At 43.3% G+C, this 24904-nt stretch overlaps 1 protein-coding gene across 1 annotated transcript; it reads left to right on the plus strand.

Annotated features, from left to right (window-relative positions):
* Positions 1–1013: 1013 nt before the first annotated feature.
* On the plus strand, positions 1014–23990 carry LOC120039345 (max dimerization protein 1-like). The gene is made up of 6 exons (XM_038984811.1): positions 1014–1849; positions 2572–2671; positions 10390–10419; positions 17034–17148; positions 19612–19771; positions 20067–23990. Exons 1-6 carry the CDS (start codon positions 1783–1785, stop codon positions 20270–20272), a joined length of 678 nt encoding a protein of 225 aa, XP_038840739.1. The 5' UTR covers positions 1014–1782; the 3' UTR covers positions 20273–23990.
* Positions 23991–24904: the final 914 nt, after the last annotated feature.

A 24904-nucleotide genomic window follows, 5' to 3' on the forward strand; every position in this document is an offset into this window, starting at 1 on the left:
CAATTGCGTTCCAATTAAATAGATTTGATTATGGGCATTTTGGTCCGACTGATGGAATATCTCAACTTAATCTTCCCAGAGGATCATCAACTATGGTCCTGTCAAGCATGCACAAAATATATTTTGTGTAGTATTGCCGCAACATATGCAATTCAACGCTGGATTTTCCCCTCATAGCTAGTATGCCAATTGCATAACCTGCTATGAATCAATCTACCAATCTAGTTTTCAAGCATATTTGGAGATTTCCAAGTGTTAAAAGGTGTTCTCAAGTAAAGAAACCTAAATGCAAATTGAATTAAGGTCGGCTCTCCACTGTCATGATTTCTATAATTCAATTATGTTTTTATCAATATATCAATACTTTATCACAAATGTTTATGGTTAAAAATGCTTAATTACTTCTGCGGTCCATATTATCTCATCAGGAAAACAAAGGTAACTGTCACTAAACGAGACAGACCAATAGTGGAACAGCATGTGAATTCGGCCAACCACTGATCTTAAAATACGGCAAACAACACTGAGAAACCAATCACCGATGTACACAGCGAAAGCAGCATGTCCACGGGGCGTGGTCTTTCGCACAAAAAGGGGTGTTGCCACCGCAGCTCGTGCGAGTTGTTGATAAATCGTGACCAGTCTCGGTGAGAACAACCAATGGTGGAACGCTAAACTCTAAACAAGACTCCATTGTGGATCATGTATTGTAACAACGCTAGACTAGTGGGGGAGAATCTCAATTAAAATACCCCTCGCGTCCCATTGCATGAGCAAGTCAGAGGTCGCTCTTACCTTCTCTTTTGAGAAGGAGGAGAATGCAATTGCCATTTCCCCCTAGGATATGATTGAGCCAAAATGGCGAAACATGTTGACCAGTCGCATATGACTCGGGGTATGTGACAGCCCTATTGGTTGAAGCGACAGTGGCTAGGTCCAATAAGAAATGCATTTACTATTTAGGGTACCCAATCGCATCGCCGCTCACAGAAGCTTTTTTAGCAAAAATACAGGAGTTAGTTTACCAATATAATTGCGGTCTGATCAACACTGTTGCAAGGTAGCAGTGGCTAGCCGCTCTTTTCAAACATTTTGTGTAACTTCTTTTTGTCAGCCTTTGCAGCTCGAGACCGAGCAGCATAACTAGCCAGCTTGTTACTACAGTATTTGAATTCGACAAGGCTGTTTTGACGTTGGATAGTTGGCTACATTCGCTGGTTCGAAATTTCGAATAGACCAGACATCGCATTTTAAAACGGGTTAATTTCTTTGCTGTGTCGTTAGCTTCACACGGTAGCAAGAAAGCTATACTTTTTTTCTGTGCGGCTAAGTTTAAACGTACTTTGTTTTTGAAAGCCATCTACTAATAACTAACTAGCTACCGGTTGTCATTTTTATTTTGTCAACAAGGCGTGACGTTTGGTTCAACACTAATTCCGCCGGCATTATTTTTGTTGGTGACTTCCACAAACGTTGGCTAGCATTTACGTTAGCTTGCAATCACTGACAGCGATTGTAACTGCGAGCCAGAATCAGTCAAGCGAATTTGACAAAAACTATTTAGCCAATAAATAAGCTATCAAGCTGATCAGAGCAGTATCACAGCGATAACTGACTTCTGTTATCGATAAATTGCCTTGTGGGAGATATATAATCTCTTATTTTAATCATTACCAAAAAAACGTAATTGAACGTGAAATAGTTAACGTTAACCCCCAGAAGTAGTTGTGTATCCAAATTCAGACACGAATTAGCATCTTTTTTTCGGTGCTATTGTTGAAAATGGCGGCGATCGAAATGGTGCAGATGTTGATCGAAGCAGCAGAATACCTTGATCGCAGAGAAAGAGGTACAGTAGTGATAACATATTTTGCATTATTTTTTTTTAAATGAATAATTGAGTTAGTACTACCGTGCCTCAATTGCATTGCTGGTGGACGCACCTGTTATAATCAATTTGTCAGGTTGATTAGCTATAAATAATGTATTGATTATTATTGCAGACCACATATTAAACATGAATGCATAGCTAAGTAATTGCATTGTAACTAGGCTACATCGACAAATAGGGGTAGCTGGCAGCAATATGTTCACAGCAACAACAAATGTACAGCAATAATTACAGTCGACACTACCAGGGTATTTATCTAGACACTTGTTTAAGTATAGTGTTCGCAATCTTACTGAAATGCAAAAATTACCGTATTTTATTTAAAATATATATATTTGTCACATTCACACGGTAAGGGTTCATGCTTGCTTCATTGGATTTGATCTTGATGTTCTCTCCAAGCGACCCCTTCACTTCTCTGTTGTGGTTTGTCGGGTAGCTGGTAGGGTTTACTCTAGTTCAGATGACATCATTGCCTGAAGGGGAAAACATTTAAATAAATCGATATTTTGTACAAATTGTCTCATCTTACCTAGGCAAAAATACAGTATTCCCTCATCTATCATTTCTGGCCCTCATCAATTTTCATTGGAATGTGTATGGCTGCATTGAATGCATTCCTTGCACTGTAGAGAATTATAATGATGTGATTGACTTGTATCCTGCTCATTTATTTGCAGAAGCAGAACATGGCTATGCCTCCGTGTTACCGTTCACCAGCAGCAAAGAGAAGGACAGCTTGAAACGGAAAAACAAAAGCAAGAAGAACTCCAATAGCAGGTAGTCATTTGACTAACAGTAGTGTATAATCCCCTGTGTACTGTAGACCCCCTCAACGATTCAGCTGTAATGGCAAGATCAGTTTTTCAGAAAACATGCAGTTTGTGTGGTCCAGTTTTGAAGCACCCCCTCATCATGCTGTGTTATTCATCCATGTGCAGGCAGAGCCCCCCTCGTCCTACATTCACTCATGTAGTGAATGTCATAGGCGTGGTGGCACGGTGTAGGCATGCAGCACTGACAAAAACAACTCGACTTTACCAACTTGCAGGGGCTCTGTTGGGTTGTTGCTTTGCTGTCTATTGGATTTGTGTTCTGATCTTTAATGTTATGCTCTCAATGCTGGACAGGCTAGTCTGTTTACAGCCAATGATAATCTTTAACTGTATTATCATAATCTATAACAACCCAGTCCTTCTGAAACTCTATAAAACTGATGCTTTGAGTTTGTGTCTGTCAGTGTGTTTGTGCCTGTAAGTTTGCTTTGAGCATTTTTAATAGCATTTTGCCCTTGATGTTTTTCCTGTCTGGGATACTGCAATCAGAATTAGGCAGAGTTAAGCAAGTAGCAACTTGCAGTAGTGGGGAATCCAAGCAGATTGAGGTTGATCAGGGTGTCTAAGGACAGACTGCAGCAGTCAAGCAGTTCACCCTGATAGACAGCTCTCCTCCTGGAAGGACAGGACACCCTCGCCTGGCCAGCTGTCTGTTGTTATCCAGCTTACCAAGACACCTAGCTATGAAGAAACAGCCTCCTACGGTAGTCCTCCTACCTAACCCTGACAGAGATTAAGCAGTATGGCTGGGTGGTCGAGAGAGGCAGTAACTCGAGATAACTGGATATTAAATCTAAACCGGTAAGGAGGGGTCGCATGGGTCTATTTATGCCTCAGTCTGTTGTAATAGGAACCTGATTCATATTAGATATTAGGCTACATAGGTAGTTTTAGCACTAGTCAAATCAAATTTATTTATATAGCCCTTCTTACATCAGCTGATATCTCAAAGTGCTATACAGAAACCCAGCCTAAAACCCCAAACAGCTAGCAATGCAGGTGTAGAAGCACGGCGGCTAGGAAAAACTCCCTAGAAAGGCCAAAACCTAGGAAGAAACCTAGAGAGGAACCAGGCTATGAGGGGTGGCCAGTCCTCTTCTGGCTGTGCCGGGTGGAGATTATAACAGAACATGGCCAAGATGTTCAAATGTTCATAAATGACCAGCATGGTCAAATAATAATCACAGTAGTTGTCGAGGGTGCAGCAAGTCAGCACCTCAGGAGTAAATGTCAGTTGGCTTTTCATAGCCGATCATTCAGAGTGTCTTTACCGCTCCTGCTGTCTCTAGAGAGTTGAAAACAGCAGGTCTGGGACAGGTAGCACATCTGGTGAACAGGTCAGGGTTCCATAGCCGCAGGCAGAACAGTTGAAACTGGAGCAGCAGCACGACCAGGTGGACTGGGGACAGCAAGGAGTCATCATGCCAGGTAGTCCTGAGGCATGGTCCTAGGGCTCAGGTCCTCCGAGAAAGAAAGAGCGAATTAGAGAGAGCATACTTAAATTCACACAGGACACCGGATAAGACAGGAGAAGTACTCCAGATATAACAAACGGACCCTAGCCCCCCGACACAAACTACTGCAGCATAAATACTGGAGGCTGAGACGGAAGGGGTCAGGAGACACTGTGGCCCCATCCGATGATACCCCCGGACAGGGCCAAACAGGAAGGATATAACCCCACCCACTTTGCCAAAGCACAGCCCCCACACCACTAGAGGGATACCTTCAACCACCAACTTACCATCCTGAGACAAGGCCGAGTATAGCCCACAAAGATCTCCGCCACGGCACAACCCAAGGGGGGGCGCCAACCCACTAGTCAAATGTTCATGTTAAATTCTAATGACTAGCAAAGTAGAATGGCGCCGGAGAGGATGGCTGACATTTTACGTGCTCCTAACCAACCGTGTTATTTTGTTCAGTTAGGTTTTTTTTGCGTTTAACTTATTTTTTTACTTATTTTGTACATAATGTTGCTGCTACAGTCTCTTATGACCAAAAATAACTTCTGAACATCAGAACAGCAATTACTCACCACAAACTGGTAGAAGCTTTTTCCTTTAACGAGTCTGACGTAAAGGATATACTGCTTTCCTGGGAACAGGCCCAAATCCTCATTTGCGTGAAGAGAAGACTGACAAAAAGGGGGGCGGAGATCGGGCTCCCTTCTGAGAATTCGTAGGCGAGCAAGTAAACCCCCACTGCCATCCGTTCTATTGGCAAACGTTCTATTGGAAAATAAAATCGATGACCTACAAGCAAGATTAAATTACCAATGGGGCATTAAAAACTGTAATTTCTTATGTTTCACCGAGTCATGGATGAACGACGACATGAACAACATACAGTAAAACCCACCAGCTGTATCGGCAGGATAGAACAGCCGCCTCTGGTAAGACAAGGGGTGGTGGTCTATGTATATTTGTAAACAACAGCTGGTACACGATATCTAAGGAAGTCTTGAGGTTTTGCTTGCCTGGGTATCTCATGATGAGCTGTAGACCACACTATCTACCTAGAGTTTCTGTATTTTTTGTAGCTGTCTACATACCACCACAGACCGATGCTGGCACTAAGACCACACTCAATGAGCTGTATACCGCCATAAGCAAACAGGAAAACGCTCATCCAGTGGCGGCGCTCCTAGTGGCAGGGGACTATGCAGAGAAACACAAATCCATTTATACCAAATTTCCACCAGCATGTTAAACTCTAGATCACCTTTACTCCACAAACAGAGACACGTACAAAACTCCCCCTAGCCCTCCATTTGGCAAATCTGACCATAATTCTATCCTCCTGATTCCTGCTTACGAGCAAAAATTAAAGCAGGAAGCACCAGTGACTCGGTCAATAAAAAATAAAAAAAAGTGGTCAGATGAAGCAGATGCTAAGCTCCAGGACTGTTTTGCTAATACAGATTGGAATGTGTTCCGGGACTCTTCCGATGGCATTGAGGAGTACACCACATCAGTCACTGGCTTTATCAATAAGTGCATCGACGACGTCGTCCCCACAGTGACTGTACGTACATACCCCAACAAGAAGCCATGGTTTACAGGCAACGTTCGCACTGAGCTAAAGGGTAGAGCTGCCGCTTTCAAGGAGCGGGACTCTAACCCGGAAGTTTATAAGAAATCCCGGTATGCCCTCCGACGAACCATCAAACTGGCAAAGCTTCAATACAGGACTAAGATCCAATCGTATTACACCGTCTCCGAACGCTCGTCGGATTTGACAGGGCTTGCAAACTATTACAGAATACAAAGAGAAGCCCAGCCGAGAGCTTCCCAGTGACACAAGCCTACCAGACGAACTAAATTACTTCTATGCCTTGAAGCGAGCATAAACACTGAAACATGCATGAGAGCATCAGCTGTTCCGGACGACTGTGGGATCACAATCTCCGCAGCCGATGTAAGACCTTTTAAACAGGTCAACATTCACAAGGCCGCAGGGCCTAACAGATTACCAGGATGTGTACTCCAAGCACGCTTTGACCAACTGGCAAGTTTCTTCACTGACATTTTCAACCTCTCCCTGTCTGAGTTTGTAATACCAACACGTTTCAAGCAGACCACAATGGTCCCTGTGCCCAAGAAAACCAAGGTAACCTGCCTAAATGACTACCGACCTGTAGCACTCATCTGTAGCCATGAAGTGCTTTGAAAGGCTGGTCATGGCTCACATCAACACCACTATCACAGAAACTCTAGACCCACTCCAATTTGCGTACTACCCTAACAGATCCACAGATGATGCAATCTCTATTGCACTCCACACTGCCCTTTCACACCTGGACAAAATTAACACATGTAAGAATGCTATTCATTGACTACAGCTCAGTGTTCAACACCATAGTGCCCTCAAAGCTCATCACTAAGCTAATGACCCTGGGACTCAACACCTCCTTCTGCAACTGGATCCTGGACTTCCTGATGGGCTGCCCCCAGGTGGTAAGGGTAGGTAACAGCACATCCGCCACACTGATCCACAAGACGGAGGCCCCTCAGGTGTGCGTGCTCAGTCCTCTCCTGTACTCCCTGTTCACTCATGACCTTACGGCCAGGCATGACTCCAACACCTTCATTAAGTTTGCCGATGACACAGCAGTGGTTGGCCTGATCACTGACGACGACAAGCCAGCCTATAAGGAGGAGGTCAGAGACCTGTCTGTGTGGTGCCATGACAACCTCTCCCTCAACGTGATCAAAGGTCAAAAGAGATGATTGTGGACTACAGGGAAAGGAGGACCGAGCACGCCCCCATTCTCATCAACAGGGCTGTAGTGGAGCAGATTGAGAGCTTCAAGTTCCTTGGTGTCCACATCACCAACAAACTAAAATGGTCCAAGTACACCAAGACAGTCGTGAAGAGGGCACGACAAAACCTATTCCACGTCATGATACTGAAAAGATTTGGCATAGATCCCAAAAGGTTCTACAGCTGCACCATCGAGAGCATCCTGACTGGTTGCATCACTGCCTGGTATGGCAACTGCTCGGCCTCCGACCGCAAGCTACTACAGAGGGTTGTGTGTGCGGCCCAGCTTCCTGCCATCCAGGACCTCTATACCATGCGGTGTCAGAGGAAGGCCTTAAAAATTGTCAGACTCCAGCCAGCCTAGTCATAGACTGTTTTCTCTGCTACCGCATGGCAAGCGGTACCAGAGCGCCATGTCTAGGTCCAAGAGGCTTCTTAACAGCTTCTACCCCAAGCCATAAGCCTCCTGAACATCTAATCAAATGGCTACCCAGACTATTTGCATTGCCCCCCCCCCCCTCCCCCCCCCCTTCCCCTTCACACTGCTGCTACTCTGTTATTATCTATGCATAGCCACTTTAATAATTCCACCTAAATGTACATATTACCTCGTCTAACCGGTGTCCCTGTGCATTGACTCTGCACCCCTGTATATAGCCTCGCTATTGTTATTTTACTGCTGCTTTTTAATTATTTGTTACTTTTTGATTTATTTAGTTTTTTTTAACTGCGTTGTTGGTTAGGACTTGTAAGTAAGCACTTCACTGTAAGGTCTACACTTGTAGTATTCGGTGCATGTGACAAATAAAATGTTATTTGATGTGTATGCCCACCCCACCACCACACCACATTACGAGCAATGCTGCAATTCTACACATTTTTCCGGAGAGGAACATTTTGCTCTAACTAATTTCCTGCAATTCTACACATTTTTCCATAGGATGGAGAGAAATGTTAGCAGTTTTATTATTTTATTAATTAATTATAATTTTTACCCCTTCTCCCCAATTTTTGTGAAATCCAATTGGTAATTAGTCTTGTCCCATCGCTGCAACTCCCGTACGTACTCGGGAGAGGCAAAGGTCGAGAGCCATACGTCCTCATGTACACGACCCTGCCAAGCTGCACTGCTTTTTGACACACTGCTCGCCTTAACCTGGAAACCAGCCGCACCAATGTGTCGGAGGAAACACCGTACAACTGGTGACGGTGTCAGTGTGCATGCGCCTGCCACAGGAGTCACTAGAGAGCGATGGGAAAAGAACATCCCGGCCGGCCAAACCTTCCCCTATCCCGGACGACGCTGGGCCAGTTGTGCATTGCCTCATCGGTCTCCCGGTCACGGCCAGCTGCGACACAGCCCGGGATAAAAAACCGGCTCTGTAGTGACGCCTCAAACACTGCAGTGCCTTAGACCGCTGCGCCACTCGGGAGGCCCTGATGTTTGCAGGTTTTAATATATTTGAGTGAGATTGACTAACAATCAATGAGGGCCTGACTGAGTTCCGCTAGTTGCTCATCCCTGGTCTAAATGCTTCTTACAGTGGCGATCAAGTTCTATAAATTGCATGGCTGGGCAGTGGATCTGTAAAAGTAGTAGTGCGTTGCTAGGTAACAATGTAAATGCTGGCACTTTTTATGAATGTACTCGTCTCCTCTCTCCTCTTTTCTCTCGCTCCCCTCTTTCCCCTTTTGTTCTTCTCTTCACTCTTGGCAGTCATTGCTGCTTCAGCTCCTCCATTACAGAAATGGTCCTCTCCTCTCTCACTACTTTCTCTCCCCTGCTCCCTGTGCACACAGAAACAGGCCTGACATGCTATTGTGTTGGTGGACTAGACTCTGTAGACCTGTTTGTTCCACTCTATTATGAAGTCATGGAGAGGAAGATGTTGAATATATCTATCTAACCATCTTATCATCATATTGGTTTTATAGCCTCTTGGACTCAGTTGAACATTTTGCCCAGGATGTCCTTAGCTCTCCGCCTTAGAAGGAAAACCCAGGGGAAACACTGACTGATTAGACTATATATAGCTAACGACAACAATGCAGCTATGTTTATCCTTATTCTAAAGCTCTTCTGTCGTGTGTAGTACTACATAGCTGGAATACAGTGTAGCCTAATTCACTGCTTATTACATTGATCATATGACTGCTGTTCTGTACACATAGAATCACTAGACCGTTAATCCCCATTCAAGTCAATAGGTCTGTAATGATTTGTTCTATTTTATAATTGTACGGTAATGCATGGGCTCATGTACAGCATGCCAGGTAGACGGCACCTAGAGTAGAAGGGGGAGGTGGCCTCGTCCTGTACAGTAATATGACCTGGCAGAGGAGAGGAAAGGTCTCTGGCAGTGGCATGCCTGCCCCCCTTTCCATCCCCCGTCACATGGGAAATGGGTTACACTGGTAGCCCTATTCATATCCTAGTCTTCTCTACCAGTCAGCTCTACTGTGCTGTCATATGAACTGTACTCTCTGGCTGGGGCAAGCAAGCACTCGTATTTGTGTTGTCTGTAGTGCGTGGTTGATCTTTCGGAGGGGGTCCAAGGCTGTCGGGGTGCTGACAGCAGTCAGCCTGCAGAGTGCAGGTTGGTCTATTTTGGGACTGGAGGTTGGGGAGTTCCGGTGTAGTGGAGAGAAGAGGACTTTGCTCCTGTCCCTCTCCCTCTGCCTAGTGCCCTTTCCCTCTCACCCCATTGCAGATTCTTTATGAAAAAGAGACCTGGCCAGCTTCCTGGCCCTTTGTGGAGCTTGGAGAGAGGGGTGCGTATCTGTGTGCCCTGATCCTACAAGGGACTACAGGTCTCATCCCGGTAGAGCTGGTAGGACCATAGGCTGTTGGTGAACAATGCAGTTTACACTGCAATGTAGGAGGCAAGGTGGCCACCAATACCCAATCACTACAATACCTTTAAATCGTCTCTGTCCCTTTCTTTCTCTCTCTCTGTCCCTCTTCCAACCGCTACTATCTTTTCACCCTTTACTCTCTCTATAGCCTGGCTGGTATCAGGCAGCAGGCTGTTTCTAGTTACTGTTGCTAAGTCTACCCCCCGGGCCTCTGTGTGTGTACACGTGTGTGCCTCCTGAATATATATATATATATATATATATATATATATATATATATATATATATATATATATATATATATATATATATTCCTGCCTTTTCTCATTTCGTAGAGTTTAACTTCTCTGTGCTTTTTGGCACTTCTTAAACTCCCACACAACACAAGCCTCTCCCTCTCCGCAATAACTCCCTGGTTGACTGCAGTGATGGAAAACTGAGAGGGATCGTCTATTATTAAAGCACTTTACTGAAGCACGCTGAATCTACTGTGTGATGATGTGTAAGGACACTTTCTAACCTCTGTCTGTCTGTTCACAGATCTACACACAACGAGATGGAGAAAAACCGGTACGTTGAATCCCACATCACTGTCTCTCTCTTAGCTCTGTCAGATCACCCTATTAGACATTGAATCTCTCCTCAGTCCCACATGGCTAGAAAGGAGTAATGAGAGTGAAATGAACAGTGCAGAATGCAGCTTATCCAAAAAGGGACTACAGGCCTCATCCCTGGTCTCACTTTGACCTTTACCTGGCTGTCCCTGGAGTCTCCCTGTTTCCATAGTCTCTCCCTGGAGGTGTCCCTGTCCCTCTGGTGTTCTAGGCAGGGTCTGAGTGGTGTTCTGGTTCAACCAGGGCTAATGACTCAGTGGGCAGGCAGACTGACTGAATAATGCATGGCTCTGAAGCTTAGGCCTAGGAACAGCAGCACAGCATGAGAGTGTGTGTGTGTGTGATTCTCAGGCTTTTTAAGCCCATACACATTCCCTTAACTGGAAGAAAGGCAGCCATCTCACTCCTGCTGCCTATTGCCTCTATCAATGCATCCCTCCTAGGTGTGTAACAGTTCACCAAAACCCATGGTTCGGTTCGTATTGTGGTTTTGGGGTCAATGTTTGGTTCGGTTTCGGTACAGCAGGAAAATGAAATGCCATACACAATGTTCAGCATACACAATGTTCAGCATACACAATGTTCCTGGCATTGTCTGTTGTGACTATTGTTATGTTGGGCCTCAAGTTTCCACTTTTGATTCTGTGTTTGTAAACATGTGGGAGGTAGGAATTTACCAGTTGTGAAGTCGTAAATACCAGTTTGACGCGTTCATGTGATTTGAACTCGTTGAGAAATGCCGATTTGGCTAATGGCCAACAAACTGCGTCAACCATAAACTAAAGGTACAGCTATCATGCCTGTAAACAAATGTATAGAGTTCAAAAACTACATTAATAGATTCCTTTTTATAACTGTTTTGTTACATTTTAACTGGTGCAAATGCTGTTCTAGAGGCCATTTACTTAGTAGGTGAAGCCCGAGGTCACCGTGTGGGTGCTCATGATGCTAGACGAGTTTCCCACTAGTAATTACCAGTTGGAGGGCCGTTCAAGTGGATTTTTTCCCCCCCAGCCGTATGTGGTAAATTCCCGCTTCCATCTTGGTTACGAACGCACCATGACACTGCCTCTGTCAGTGGGGGCGTGTCTTTAGCACAGTACATCTCCCCCTCTGTGGGTAATGTGATGGGCGGTCACTGTTAAGAAAGTGCAACACAGGGTGCATTGGTCAGTTCATTGAAGCTTTGGCTTTCTTATATAGAGTGGCTACTACATGTTTGCTGAAATGAGTGCAAGATGGATGCTCGAGTACTTTTACGAGGTGCTCACTGAAACTCCCGATTCTCAACCTCTGAGAATAAGCGCATATCTGTGTCAATAAACCAAAGACTGTATTAAAAATAAAAGAAATCGATCGCTCTTGTAATTTCTTTGGCCCAGTCAGAATCATTTGCCAAGGGCTGCTTGAGTGCAGAGGGGAGACGATGTTGTTTCTTTGCGTTTCGGTCTACTGTGGTGATGTCTGGGTAAATGTGACAACATATTTGAGGTGTTGGCAGCTGCGTAGGCTGCTGTTGTAGAGCGTGGCGACATACTGTTAACGTTTTATCCACAACTCTCTGTCCATCGTCGTTGTAATCTACTGGGAAGCCGTTCCCAAGCGAGATTTAAACGATGATGGAGGATCCTCCAATTCTGGCTTCTTGACCTCACCATTGTATAGAACTAGTTCTCAGCTGTGCCTCACAAAAGTACAGTTTTGAAATGCGGCAATTTAAGATTGAAATGTTGATTTCCAACGTGCGCATGGGCTCTAATTGTTTTAACGAAATGACCTGAGATTTTTTCAGCTCAGATTTACTCGAAGCGTAGGCCTAGTGTTTTTGCTGTAAATATGCGTTTTATGTATTCATTCGGGTTTACAGTGCGAACCGAACCAAGGTCCCCGTACCCAGACATTCGTACCGAATTCGTACCTCACACCACTGACAACGGGTATGACAAATATTCTACAAATTATAACCAGCATGGCCTCTTATTCTGACACACAAGATGGCAGTTATTGCAAGGCGACATTTTTGTTTGGCCAATAATGAAACACAAACACACTGCCAGCCAGAGGACGGTGAGACTTGATCCGTCAGTCGTTGTGTGTTTCTAGATAGACTCAAGCAATGGGGGCTCAATGTTTTCTACTCCTATGTTTGCTCAAATGAATCCCAAGTCCTCTGTTGCAGTGAGTCCCGTAGCTGAGTCTGCCTGCTGGAGCTGGCCATCTGTGTAACCTCACTCCTCTTTCTACCACACCTTTTGCGTGCGAACTCATCCCCATAGAAATGGAATGTATGGATTGCATTACTGTCCTCATCCCTCTGCTCGGGGCAATTAGCCTGAGGTCAGAGTCGGTACAGGAGGATGATTTACAGGCCACTGGGCAAGTGGAAGGCCTGCGTTCAGGAGGCCCGGTTGCCCGTGTAAAAGACCATGTTGGTTGGAGCGGAGGGAGTTGCCCGTGCATGGTCTTGTCTCTTGTCTATATATTATGCAACACTGAAATGTCTGGACCAGGGTTTCCGTTAGCCGGTAATGGCCGGCTTTTGTAAAAAAATAAATAATAATAATAATAATACAACTGTTGCCGGCTAAATTGACTGAGAAAAAGGTAGGCAGGCTATCAGCACGTCACCCATCACTTTACAATGTGAGCTGGAGGCAGTATGCATTTGAAAACATGCTTAATTGTTTGAAATCTGAATGTTTTACTTCCATATTATGAGGCATGTCTTAACTAACTTGAACATCCGACCGTAGAAACATGGCAATTATTTTATAAAGACTTCATAAGGGGCGCGTGAGTTTCAAGTTTGGGGAAGGATACAATATATTCTACTATCTGCGTGCCTGTTATGATTTTCATATGCGCATTTTCGTGGTTTAATTTCAATAACGTTTTTGTTTCCCAATAATCGTCATGTGGTTAATCATAACAATCTTCAAATATAAAAGTCAAAATTCTACTAATGCGAGCGCACCAGCTTCTGCCATATGGACACATTGATACACCGTGATTCACTGGCGGCTAAATAGCCTAAATGAGCTTCCATTGTCAAATAAGTAAAAATACTTTAAAGCTGACAAATTAAAAACAATAGAAATTATACTGGTGACAATTCTGGTTCTTTCAATCACATTCATCTCTTTACAGCCTGTCTGCCTGCCTTTTTCTCTGTCTTCACTTGAGCTATACTAGTGAAGTGCAACATTGTATCAAATCAATCAACTGGATCAGCTGAAGCTGTCTCTAGCGAACTTGCAACATTGTATCAACTAGCCTATTCCTGCCCCCAGTTTTCTGTGCCAGTGAGTTTGGGAAAGGCGGCTGTTATTGCTTAACGGAAAGGTTTTTTAATGACGTTTCCACAGGATATATGGGATTATCAGATGATGATGATATTTTGCTCTTTCACACCAAGACTTGGTGATTTGTTGGAAAGACTTTTCAAATAGCCTACTGTGAGGAACTAGTAGGCTATCATCCAGACTTTGCTGACTTATTGTGTGAGGTGAAGGAAAAACATAACACAAGTTCAGCTTATCAGAGGTGGACGTGGTGAGTTAAGTCAGAAGTCAAACAACCCCAAATGGGCATTTTCTTACATTTTATGCGCAGCAGGCCAGGTAGGCTGGTTCTATGCGTGCTCAGGCGCGCACGCTCCCTCAACATTAACAAGACCGAGAAACCAGACCCTTGGTCATTGCTCACATGGAGCACTCCAAGCAAAAGACAGTGAAAAAAGTCGTCAATGATGGTTATGAAATAAACAAACTTGTTTCTCTCAAGTGTTGCAGGCAAACAACGTTTCCACTCCAAGAATGAGAACGGTAAATAACTAGGTCGAATTAGTAATACAGAAGTGAATATAACCAAATGACGGGGGATTAAAGGTGCATTTACTATTGGTGACGTGTGGAATTGATGAAAATAAAGGGCAATCAATTCACACAACATGTATTTGATATGCTTTTCACTGTCAGTCGCAACTCAATAATCAGCTAGGACTTTTGCCACGCGAGCAGACTGTGAAAGACTTCCTCATATGCCATTTCTCTCCTGTTCTATTGGTTTTCATATCAACTTTCTTTCCTTGTCCAGAAGCCAAAGGCACAACCCTAGTCATATTAGCGACCCATCCTAGTGGTTGCATCTTTAGATTCACCCTCTAAGTTCCTAACAGAGAATTGAATCTCTCATATTTCCCGCAAATTTTATTTTGGCAAATGTTTTAAATGTTTTATTGGCTGGTTTATTACAGGCGTTGCATGCTCTGTTCAGATGAATTACCATAATCTACAATGTGATTCCTGTCATTCTGAGCACAGTGGGTGGATGCCCTAATGGGTTACACACCCAATGAATATGGGTCTGGTAAATTTCTCAAATGGCCGTTAAATTAAAATCTTCCCGATCACGTTGTCCGGCGCCACATTTTCCAAACGGGAACCCTGGTCTGGTCTGGAGTTAAACATTGGACGTTGTTGGTGGGATTTGTCAACGGGTAAGGTACAGGCTCACAGAAATATCGGCTACATGAACACAGACCCATAAACAGCCACCCCATTGATACGTTGTAAGTGTATACATCCCTGGAATATCCTGTTGCAGAAATAGCCTTGTTTTTGTGTCCTTCCTACCACACCCTTACAGTCCTGCCATTCAGTCACACCTAGTGTTGCAAAGGGGGGTTATATAAACTTTTTTTTGCCAGTAAACTACCAGTTTGCCAGTAAACTACCAGCATTTTGGTATCTTTCAAGGATTTTGTAATCTATCACAAGACATCTAGTGGCCCCTTTGGGTACATCTGATTATCACAGGTGTCTGCAATTTATCTCTGACCTTATCACATTTTAAAATATATGAAATAATGAAATGCGATGATATAAAAATATATGACAAAGCTGTAAAACATTTAACTAAATATAAATCAACTTACTGAATATCATTGGTGTTTTGAGTTTCAACATGAAATGTCCTTTTTATTTTTTACGCACTGTTAATGTTTTGGTGTCAAACTGATGGCAGTTGTGGTAAAGAGTTGCAGAGGTAAATTTAAAATAATGCCATTCTTGATTAGATGCTTTTTTTTTCATTAATTAGGCAAGTTCCTCTTGAACCATATGGTCTATCTACTAGAAACTCATGGACAATATGGACACGGATATAAAATATAAAAATACTATATATGAATTAAAAAAAATAACTTTAGTAAACTTAACATTAAAACTTTAGTAACTTTAGGAAATTACCAGTCGCTTTGCAACCCTAGTCAGACCATATAACACCGGCTTAGTACTGTAGGCCTGCTTACTGTAACATGCATGACTCTGCCCTGCCGTCAGTTGACATTGTTTAACAAACATTAGCCTCCCTGTACATCCTGATTCTATCACAACAGTGTTGCTGCTCCTGCTCGGACTCTGTCACATTATGTCATGCCAGTTTCCCTTTGGAATAGTTCATATTAAGCTAAGCTCTAGGCTAGCAGAGGAACACACCTGGATATGTCCCACTCTTATGTACTTTATCTACATGTTGGCTGTGTGTGTGTCTCTCCAATGAACATTAGAATATTCTTTAGTCATTCACACTGCAGTTGGAAGGGATAAACGTGCACTATATCATATCTCTCTGGAGTACTCCCAGTACTAAATATTCTTCATACTCCTAGCCTTGAGCTACAAATAACATTTCAGATGTTCTCAACTATCCCACGCTTTGTGCAGTCGTTTTCAATTGAAGTTCGCCCCACTCATGCGTTGGCCTTTGGTACGCACATTTTAGTCATTTAGCATACGGTCTTATCCAGAGCATTCATCTTAAGATAGCTACACACACCTGCAGTAAATGGTGAGGTCGTGCCCCTTGCCTGCCTGCGTGCATGTAGCAGCCTCCAGTTGGAGGTGTGATGTGTTGTGTAACAGGGGTCATGTGGTCACCCATCGACACCCACTACTCCCCTTCAGCTGCCAAGCCGAGTGAGGAGATAAGGGGGGATAATAAAGAGATCTCGAGCAGCTTAATGTAAATGTTGTGATGACTACACCGGGCAGGTGCAGGCCCTAGGCAGACAAGTGTTTGTGGATGAAAGTGATCTCTTTCAGGGGTGAAATGACTGCAGGAGAGCTACAGGGAGCTAGAGATCTGACACCATATGAGGTGAACAAGGACGTCTGAGGGGGTTTAAAGGCCCAATGCGGTCATTTTCATATCAATATCATATTTCTGCGTAACAATTATCTTAGTTTTCCATAAAAATGTTCTAACTATTTCTCATTCAAGAATTTAGCTGGGAGTGGTTTGAGTGGGGAGGTGAAAACTGAAAGCTAGCTGTTATTGGCAGAGGGGTATATTAACCAATTTGTGGGCTGGAGACATCACCAGGATTGCCTGGTTGAAAAATACAATCAGGATTTTTTTATTTTTTTTCTCTCTCTCACTTTTACAGTGTTAGTTTCATCAGCTGTTGAAGAGTATGATACAAAGCACAGGGAAAAACAGAATTTTTAGGCTGCACTGGGCCTTTTATAGGGAGCTGATGAAATTATGCATCTTTCTCTTTCTCTCCAGACGCGCACACCTACGGCTGTGTTTAGAGCGACTGAAATCCCTCGTTCCATTGGGACCAGACTCCAACAGGCATACCACCCTCAGCCTGCTGATGAGGGCCAAGAAACACATTGTGGTGGGTGATGGTGGGCGGAGAAGTAATGAGAAATCAGTTTAAAGTGTTTACAGTTTCAAGAGGGCAATTTATTCTACCGTTGGAAGAGGGTAATAGACGGTGCCACTTTGTTTCTGCCTCAGCCAACTCCCATTTTACTGTCATGGCAACGTTTGGCGTGGTTACAGCAACAGAGTTGACTAAAATAGAAAGAAATCTGTTACCATGGAGACCCTATTAAATTACTAGAGGGGGCTATAGTTCCAGAAAGGGGTGAAAATGGCAGCCATGTTGGTCCGGGAGAAATCCAAACCAATCTAATTGGAATGAATGGCAGTAGAGGCATAATCCTGATTTTACTAATGTAGGAAAATAAAAGGCATATGATATATCAGAAATTGTGTAATAGAATTGTCAACCTAAAAAATATTGTCAAATAATCATACAGTTCATACAGGTTTTATACAAAGTTTCTGTATAAATAGCCTCTAAAATAGGTGAATAGACCATAAATGTCTCCATTTTTGCTTTCTTGGAAAGCTGTGAGTGCTATTGTGTTAGGACTCAGACAAGTATAGATATCTTATCATATTGGCAGTTAATTTGAAAAATTCATGGGATCATTACTCTAAAACTGTCTGGCTGGCTAGCTAACAAACGGATTGCAGATAAATTCTTCAAATGCATTGTTTTACATTATCTTATCGACTCACTGGCAAACCATGGTTGACCAACTTCCTGACCAAAATGACTGACCTTTTATACCATCATAAGAAGGTTCAAGTTAATTCTAGTATTCTAATTCTATGTCTGTTACCCTCGTGGTCTAGAGGGTAATTAGTGTAGTGCTAACTCGGGTGAGCGACTAGTGTACATCAGGGTTTGATGAGGTCGAGTAAAGCGGTGCCTGGTAAAAACTAAAACCTGCATCACTCCAGGACCAGGGTTTTACCTACCTTGTGGACTAGACTGTTGAGGAACCTGTCTATGGTTAACTATGTGTGGTGGTAGGAGGAGGCCAGTATATTAATGAATCACTGTTAGTGCCTTCAGAAAGTATCCACACCCCTCGACTTTCCCCACATTTTGTTGTTGCAGCATGAATTTAAAATGGATTCAATTAAGATTTGTCACTGGCCTACACAATACCCCATAATGTCAATGTTTACAAATTAACAATGAAAAGCTGAAAAGTATTTAGTCAATAAGTATTCAACCTTGTTATGGCAAGCCGAAATGAGTTCAGGAGTGAAAAGTTGCTTAAGCCACAAATTGTATGTATTCACTCTCTAATAGTGTTTTAACATGATTTTTGAATGAATACTTCATCCCTGCACCCAACCCATGCAATTATCTGTAACGTCCCTCAGTCAAGCAGTGAATTTAAAACACAGATTCAACCACAAAGTCCAGGGACGTTTTCCAAAGCCTAGCAAAAAAGGGCACATATTGGTAGATTTATATAAAGCAGACACTGAATATCCATTTGAGCATGGTGAAGTTATTAATTACACTTTGAATGGTATATCACTACACAGATAATGGCGTCCTTCCTAGCTCCGTTGCTGGAGAGGAAGGAAACTGCTCTGGGATTTCACCATGAGACCAATGGTGACTTTTTAAAACAGAGTTTAATGGCTGTGATGGGGGAGAACTGTGGATGGATCAACATTGTAGTTACTACTCAATTCTAACTTAATTGACAAAGTGAGAAGGAATTTTCCAAAACATGCATTCTGTTTGCAACAAGGAACTAAAGTAATACTGAAAAAAAATTGTTATGTTTGGGGCAAATACAACACATTACTGAGTACTACTCTCCATATTTTCAAGCAAAGTGGTGGCTGCATCATGTTATTGGTATGCTTGAAATTGTTAAGGACTGGGGAGTTTTTCAGGATAAAAAAGAAACTGAATGGAGCTAAGCACAGGCAAAATCCTAGAGGAAACCCTGGTTGTCTGCTTTCCACCAGACACTGGGAGATAAATCTAGGGCAAGACCTGAAAATTGGGGTCTAGCAATAATCAACAACCAATTTGACAGAGCTTGAAGATTTTTGTTAATAGTCATGTGCAAATATTGCATAATCCAGGTGTGGAAAGCTTTTAGAGACACCCAGAAAGACTCACAGCTGTAATCACTGCAAAAGGTGCTTCTACAACATGACTCATTGATGTGAATACTTATGTAAATGAGATTTGTTTAATTTTCAATACATTAGCAAAAATGTCTTAACATGTTTTCACTTTGTCATTATGAGGCATTGTGTAGATGGGTGAGAGAGAAAAAAATCTGTCTCTGACACAACAGAATGTGGAATAAGTCAAAGGGTACGAATACTTTCTGAAGGCACTGTACATACTGAGGTCAGAGGTTGCAGGAGGGCAAAAGGCGATATCAGCATGTCTTAGAGCAGCTGTCACAAGAGTGCACACACACAAAGTGAGGACCAGTGTCTATTGCTGTATGTGTGTCTACTGTAGAGGTTGGAGGAGAGCGAGCGGAGAGCCCAGCATACCTTAGACCAGCTGCAGAGAGAGCAGAGGCACCTGCAACGGCGTCTGGAGCAGCTGGGGGTGGAGAGAACACGCATGGACAGCACAGGATCCATTGTCTCCTCCGACAATCCTGACTCAGACCAGGGTGAGCACTCAAGGGAATCCCTCTCCTACATTACAAACTGAACTGGGGTGATTAATGCTTTGTGGAGGTTTACAGTATAACGTTTTTTTGTTGTCAACGTTTCACGTTTTTCCATCAAACCACACTATAATACAATATAAAGGTCTCCATTCTCTTCCACCAATCCTTCCGCCCACTCTTAGTGATGGGGCTTTATGTTAACCAAAGTTATTGAATTTGAATATGAGCTCAGTAGAGACCGCATTGGTGCTGATTGTGGTACCTGCATAATATTGACCTGTGTTGTGTGTTGCAGAGGAGGAGCTGGATGTGGATGTGGAGGGGACTGACTACCTGCTGGGGGATCTGGAGTGGAGCACCAGCAGTGTCAGTGACTCTGATGAGCGGGGCAGCCTGCGCAGCAGCTGCAGTGACGAGGGCTACTCCAGCGCCAGCCTGCGCCTGCGCATGCAGAACCAAAACACTCAGGAGAAGGCCGAGCAGCTGGGCTGCAGCCTATAAGAGCACAGCCCTCAACCTCAGACCCCAGCCCCCATCCAATCCCGTCCCTCTATCGTCCAGTTAACTCCCGTCCTCCAACCAGTCTCTGCCAATCAGACCTCACTCCCAGCAGGACTGGCCTGTTCTGACCAAGCCCCCTCCTCCTTTCCAGCTGTATTCCACCTCTTTCCCCCCTGAAACCCCCAATGCAACACCTCTTAGACAGACACACCCACCGTCCTATCTCAATCGTCCATCGGCCAACCAGAATGGAGGATCAGTCTGTGGCACTGCCCAAATCAGAGCTTTTTGATGAGTGGGATTAGGAGGACAAGACACTCCGTCCGTCCCTTTGTGTCCACCAGCCCTCCCCCTTCCTTCTGTCCTTCCTGCTCTGCTGTCTGTTTCAGTGTAAGCCAAGTAGAGGTGACTGACTTTTCACATATCCATGCAGTGTTCCCCTTCCAGCGTCCGAAAACTTAAGACAGCTAGAGAATGTGATTACAACACCACACCTACACCCCACTGCCTCTCTCTCTTGTTCAGAAGCCATCTGAAGCAATCCAGTCATGATGAGAACCCTGCTCGACCCCCAGCTCTAAATCCCATTTCGCCCATTTCTCCCATGAGACTGGCCTCTCCATAGGTGGTGGTGGTACAGACAGCAGAGCTGTGCCACCTGACTAACCAGCTGACCAATCACAGCATGGTATTTTGGAACGGAGTATAGGAATGGATGGTCTTGGTCAAAGAGCTGTGGCGTGGTCATTTTAAACAATCTACACTGCAGCTATTGTAGTAATGTTATCAGGTGTAGTCTTTCAGTAAGTCTTTATGGTAAATAATCGTCTACCTGCACTGTCCACGTGAAGCCTCACTGGGAGTTCTACGACGCTAAGCACGGCTGTGACGTCATCCATGTTCCACAAACTCTTCGTTGTTGTGGTCGGCAGCAATACATCCATCCCTCTCTTCTCTACCAGGTTTAGCGGCCGGATACATACCTCCATGTTTATGGCTCTTATGGGGTGGGGGTGTTATTAAGCTGTCATTTTGTTTTTGTCCACACCTGCCATTTCAGAATTTTTAGGATTGGGGGGAGTAGAAAAAAAAAACTTTGATAAACAATGTGCAGCATGAGATTAAGGGGTGGGGGGGATTGGGGTTAAGGCAACTTGTATCTTCCTCTCTCTGATGACGGTGGCGTCTAGCTTGTGTTTTAATGTACGTGTCTGTGTTGCTGCTGGTCACGCACTGTAGCCAGTGGTAATCACTTAAATGTATCTGAAGGGAAGTCATACAGACAGACAGTACATTAACTGTTGAAATAAACCAGTAAAGAGATTAAAGCACATTCCATGTTAGATCGAAAGTAACATATGTTAGTAGAGGATTACCTTCGCCCATATTTATGAGGGAGAGCGTTTTGCCGTTTTAATGCCAGGAAGGATCTAGCTATCTGCTTCAGGTTACCCACAAGCAGAACACAACAGATTTGCTGACTTGCTTTGCCTTTCAGTCAAAACACAGACCAAGGAAGGTCAACGTCTATTGAATTAGTTCACCTCTGAAAAGAAAAGAGCAGAAAGGTTACTGTACACTAAATATCTGCCTGGCCTATAGAGCTATTTATTATTGTAGCAAAATGTAGTCATGTTTATGTAAATAGTTTACACAGAAAGAGCTCTATGTATATTGAATAAAAAGTATTTATATTAGATCTAAATATATAGATATATCTATTTAATTAGTTATGGCTTTAGTTATGTTATTCTTGTGAGGTTTTCTATGTGTGGTTGGTTTGCACAGCATAGTCAATCCATAGTTTTTTAGAACTGTCTTTTGTGCCTATAGACTTTTGTGTCCTTTCAGAAATTGGCACGGTGCTCCTAGAAATGAATGAAATTGTTTTGTGGTTGATTATATTTAAAAAATAATAATAATAATAATAAACATCCTCTGTCAATAGGAAAATAATTTAAATGAATATAATAAAAATAAAAAATGGAATATAAAAATGTATATAATTTAAGAGGAGCTGGTGTTGGTGCTTTGGCATTGCTGTGACGGTGGGAAGCTACAGTGGGGTTTCACCCTTCTTTGTGCCTGAGAGCCTGAAACAAAATGGCTCCTTGACCCAAGAGATTATAACATGGTGTAGTGAGGAGGAAATGGTGGGTTCAATAACCTGGGGATAAACTGGAGAGGATTGCAGTAGCGGTTGAATGTAGTTGACTAGCCTATAATCTATCTCCTGCACTGTTGCAGCACAATGGCGAACCTCAAACTTGTCACATGCAGAATCTCGGTAGAATGGGAAGATGGTCGATACACAGACAAAAAAATATATGAAATATAGGATTAGGGTTGTTTAGTGTCGTGTGTGTGTGGAATGCTGCACTTCTGTGTCACTTAAAAAAAACTTATCCAAAAGGAGAGGAACGATGTAACCATGCTAGAAGGGGATTGTTGTGAATTGAGCCCCTGGCTGAGACTGGTGTTATGGGGCAGGTGTGTGTGTGCTGGAATGCTGTCGGTTTGAGTCGGTGTGTATGTCCCGTCACTGTCTTCAGAGAGAAACTATAAGGGTTCAGGGGTTTGGGAGAGGGAGGGTTGTTTTGAAATGGAGGGAGAAATTAGCACTTATATGGATGTTTTTTAGTTGTTTATAAGTAAAAAGGTGCACACAACAACAAAAAAGCCCAACTCTTCAAAAAAGACCTCATGTATTATTAAAAGATCGAATGGGATCTTAAGCACTTACAAATTCATAACGAATTGGAATTTGTAACATACTGTATCATACGAATTGAGGGGGAAAAAGATGACCTGCACAATTTTCTGGGACCTGTTTTGTCTTGAGTGCTACTTTCAAAACTACTGGTTGAAAATATACTAAACCTCTGTAGCATCACTTTAACCTAAGCATTGTCTGTTATTCGGGGGCCACACACTCTTCTCTTTCCCTCCGTCCATGGCCTGTTTTCTGTGTCTTCCACTCCTCGTGTGTGAATGTGGCTCCCATAGAGAAGAGATCCTGATTCATTTTTATGGTGCCCCCCCCCCTCCTCCACATGCTGTGGGCCAGCCACCATGGTGCAGAGGGAGCCTGAGGGAGCAGACTGGGCTGTTTGTACAGTATAGCTGCAGCTCTCCTACCTCCCCGTATTACACTCTGTTAACACCCCTGGTGCTTCAGCATCTGCCTTAAGAGCAGGTGTGGATTCTTAAAGAACAAGCAGATCACTGCAGTTGGCTTCTGTGTAGTCCTGTGTAAGCTATATGGGATATCACCCTGGGAATTCAACACATTTTTTTTTTTTGTATATTTGGGTTAGGTTCGTACGAAGTGGCGTAAGCCTTAAAACAGACAACTGTAAGAGAACCATAGTAAAGTATATTATATATGAATGTATATAATGTAAGTATAGACGTGTTATTACAAATGTCATTATTTTCATTGTAACTGTCTCGGGTGTGTTGCTCTCCCTCATACGCGCACACACGTTGTCATTCGCGCACGTCCGAAAAACGATGGCTTAAGGGTTTGTTAAACTATTAAAAAGGTGGACGTTTTGTGCACTTACATTTTAGAATTGGGGAATTTGAATATCGACTTTAAAAGAAAGCACTTAAACATTTCGGAGGGAGAAAAAAAAAAACGGGGAAATGTGGAACAGTAATTTATATTTGCCAGTGATATGAAAGGAATAAAACATCACCCAACCTTGTTTACCTAGCTACTTGTCTTTGTGTTTATGACTTGGTCTGATGATTTGAAATATGTATTTATCTATGATTATTCTGATAGCAGATATGTCTTACCTTAATTGAATACTCAGGCTGTAAGTTACTCTGGAAAAGGGTGTCTGCTAAAGGACCGTAATGTAAATCTAATGCAGAGGACATGCCTCTAGTGCCTATATTCTATAGTAGCAATAATCAGCTTGGGTTTGATGAGACCTTTTCAATGTGGAATGATGCCAGACAGGAAAACAAAGCCATCATCTTGGGAGGTAATCAAAGCTAGCTCAGGCAGGCAGAATAGCTCGTTTCTGACAGTAATCTCCTGCTTAAATCCCTGGTTTGACCAGATAAGTCTGCGGCTGTTTAATAACCAGGAGATGGAGGGAGGAGAGGAGGGAGTGATGGAACCTTGATCGGCATCCTTCCTCTCAAAAGTCTGTCGTCCTTTTGCAAACTGCTAAAACACACACACTGGGACACACGCACACTGGTATGCACACACACTTGCACATAGTCACAAATGACACATCGCAAAGCAATTTCTTTATCTTGGCACCTTTGTGATGCAGTCTGTCCTTGTCTGGCTGCCAACTCAACGGGAGGAAGATGGAGAGTGCAGTGTGGATATTCTACTATGGATTACTGTTCTTACACCCTCTGATATGATTCCAGCACGCCTCTGACCCTTCTCCTCCCTGGTGACTGAGATTAGTTATTCTTCCAGTATCTAATTCAGACTGGAATAATATGTGTCCAGGTCAGTCTGTATGATATGCTCACTGCTTATAACCTACTGGCCAAAGGAAATCTGAAGTGGAGGTCCTTTGTAGCTCGTTGGTAGAGCAAGGTGCTTGTAATGCCAAGGTAGTGGTTTCGATTCCCGGGATCAGCTATACATAAAATGTA

The sequence above is a fragment of the Salvelinus namaycush genome, chromosome 1, assembly GCF_016432855.1.
Source record: "Salvelinus namaycush isolate Seneca chromosome 1, SaNama_1.0, whole genome shotgun sequence".
NCBI classification, from domain to species: domain Eukaryota; kingdom Metazoa; phylum Chordata; class Actinopteri; order Salmoniformes; family Salmonidae; genus Salvelinus; species Salvelinus namaycush.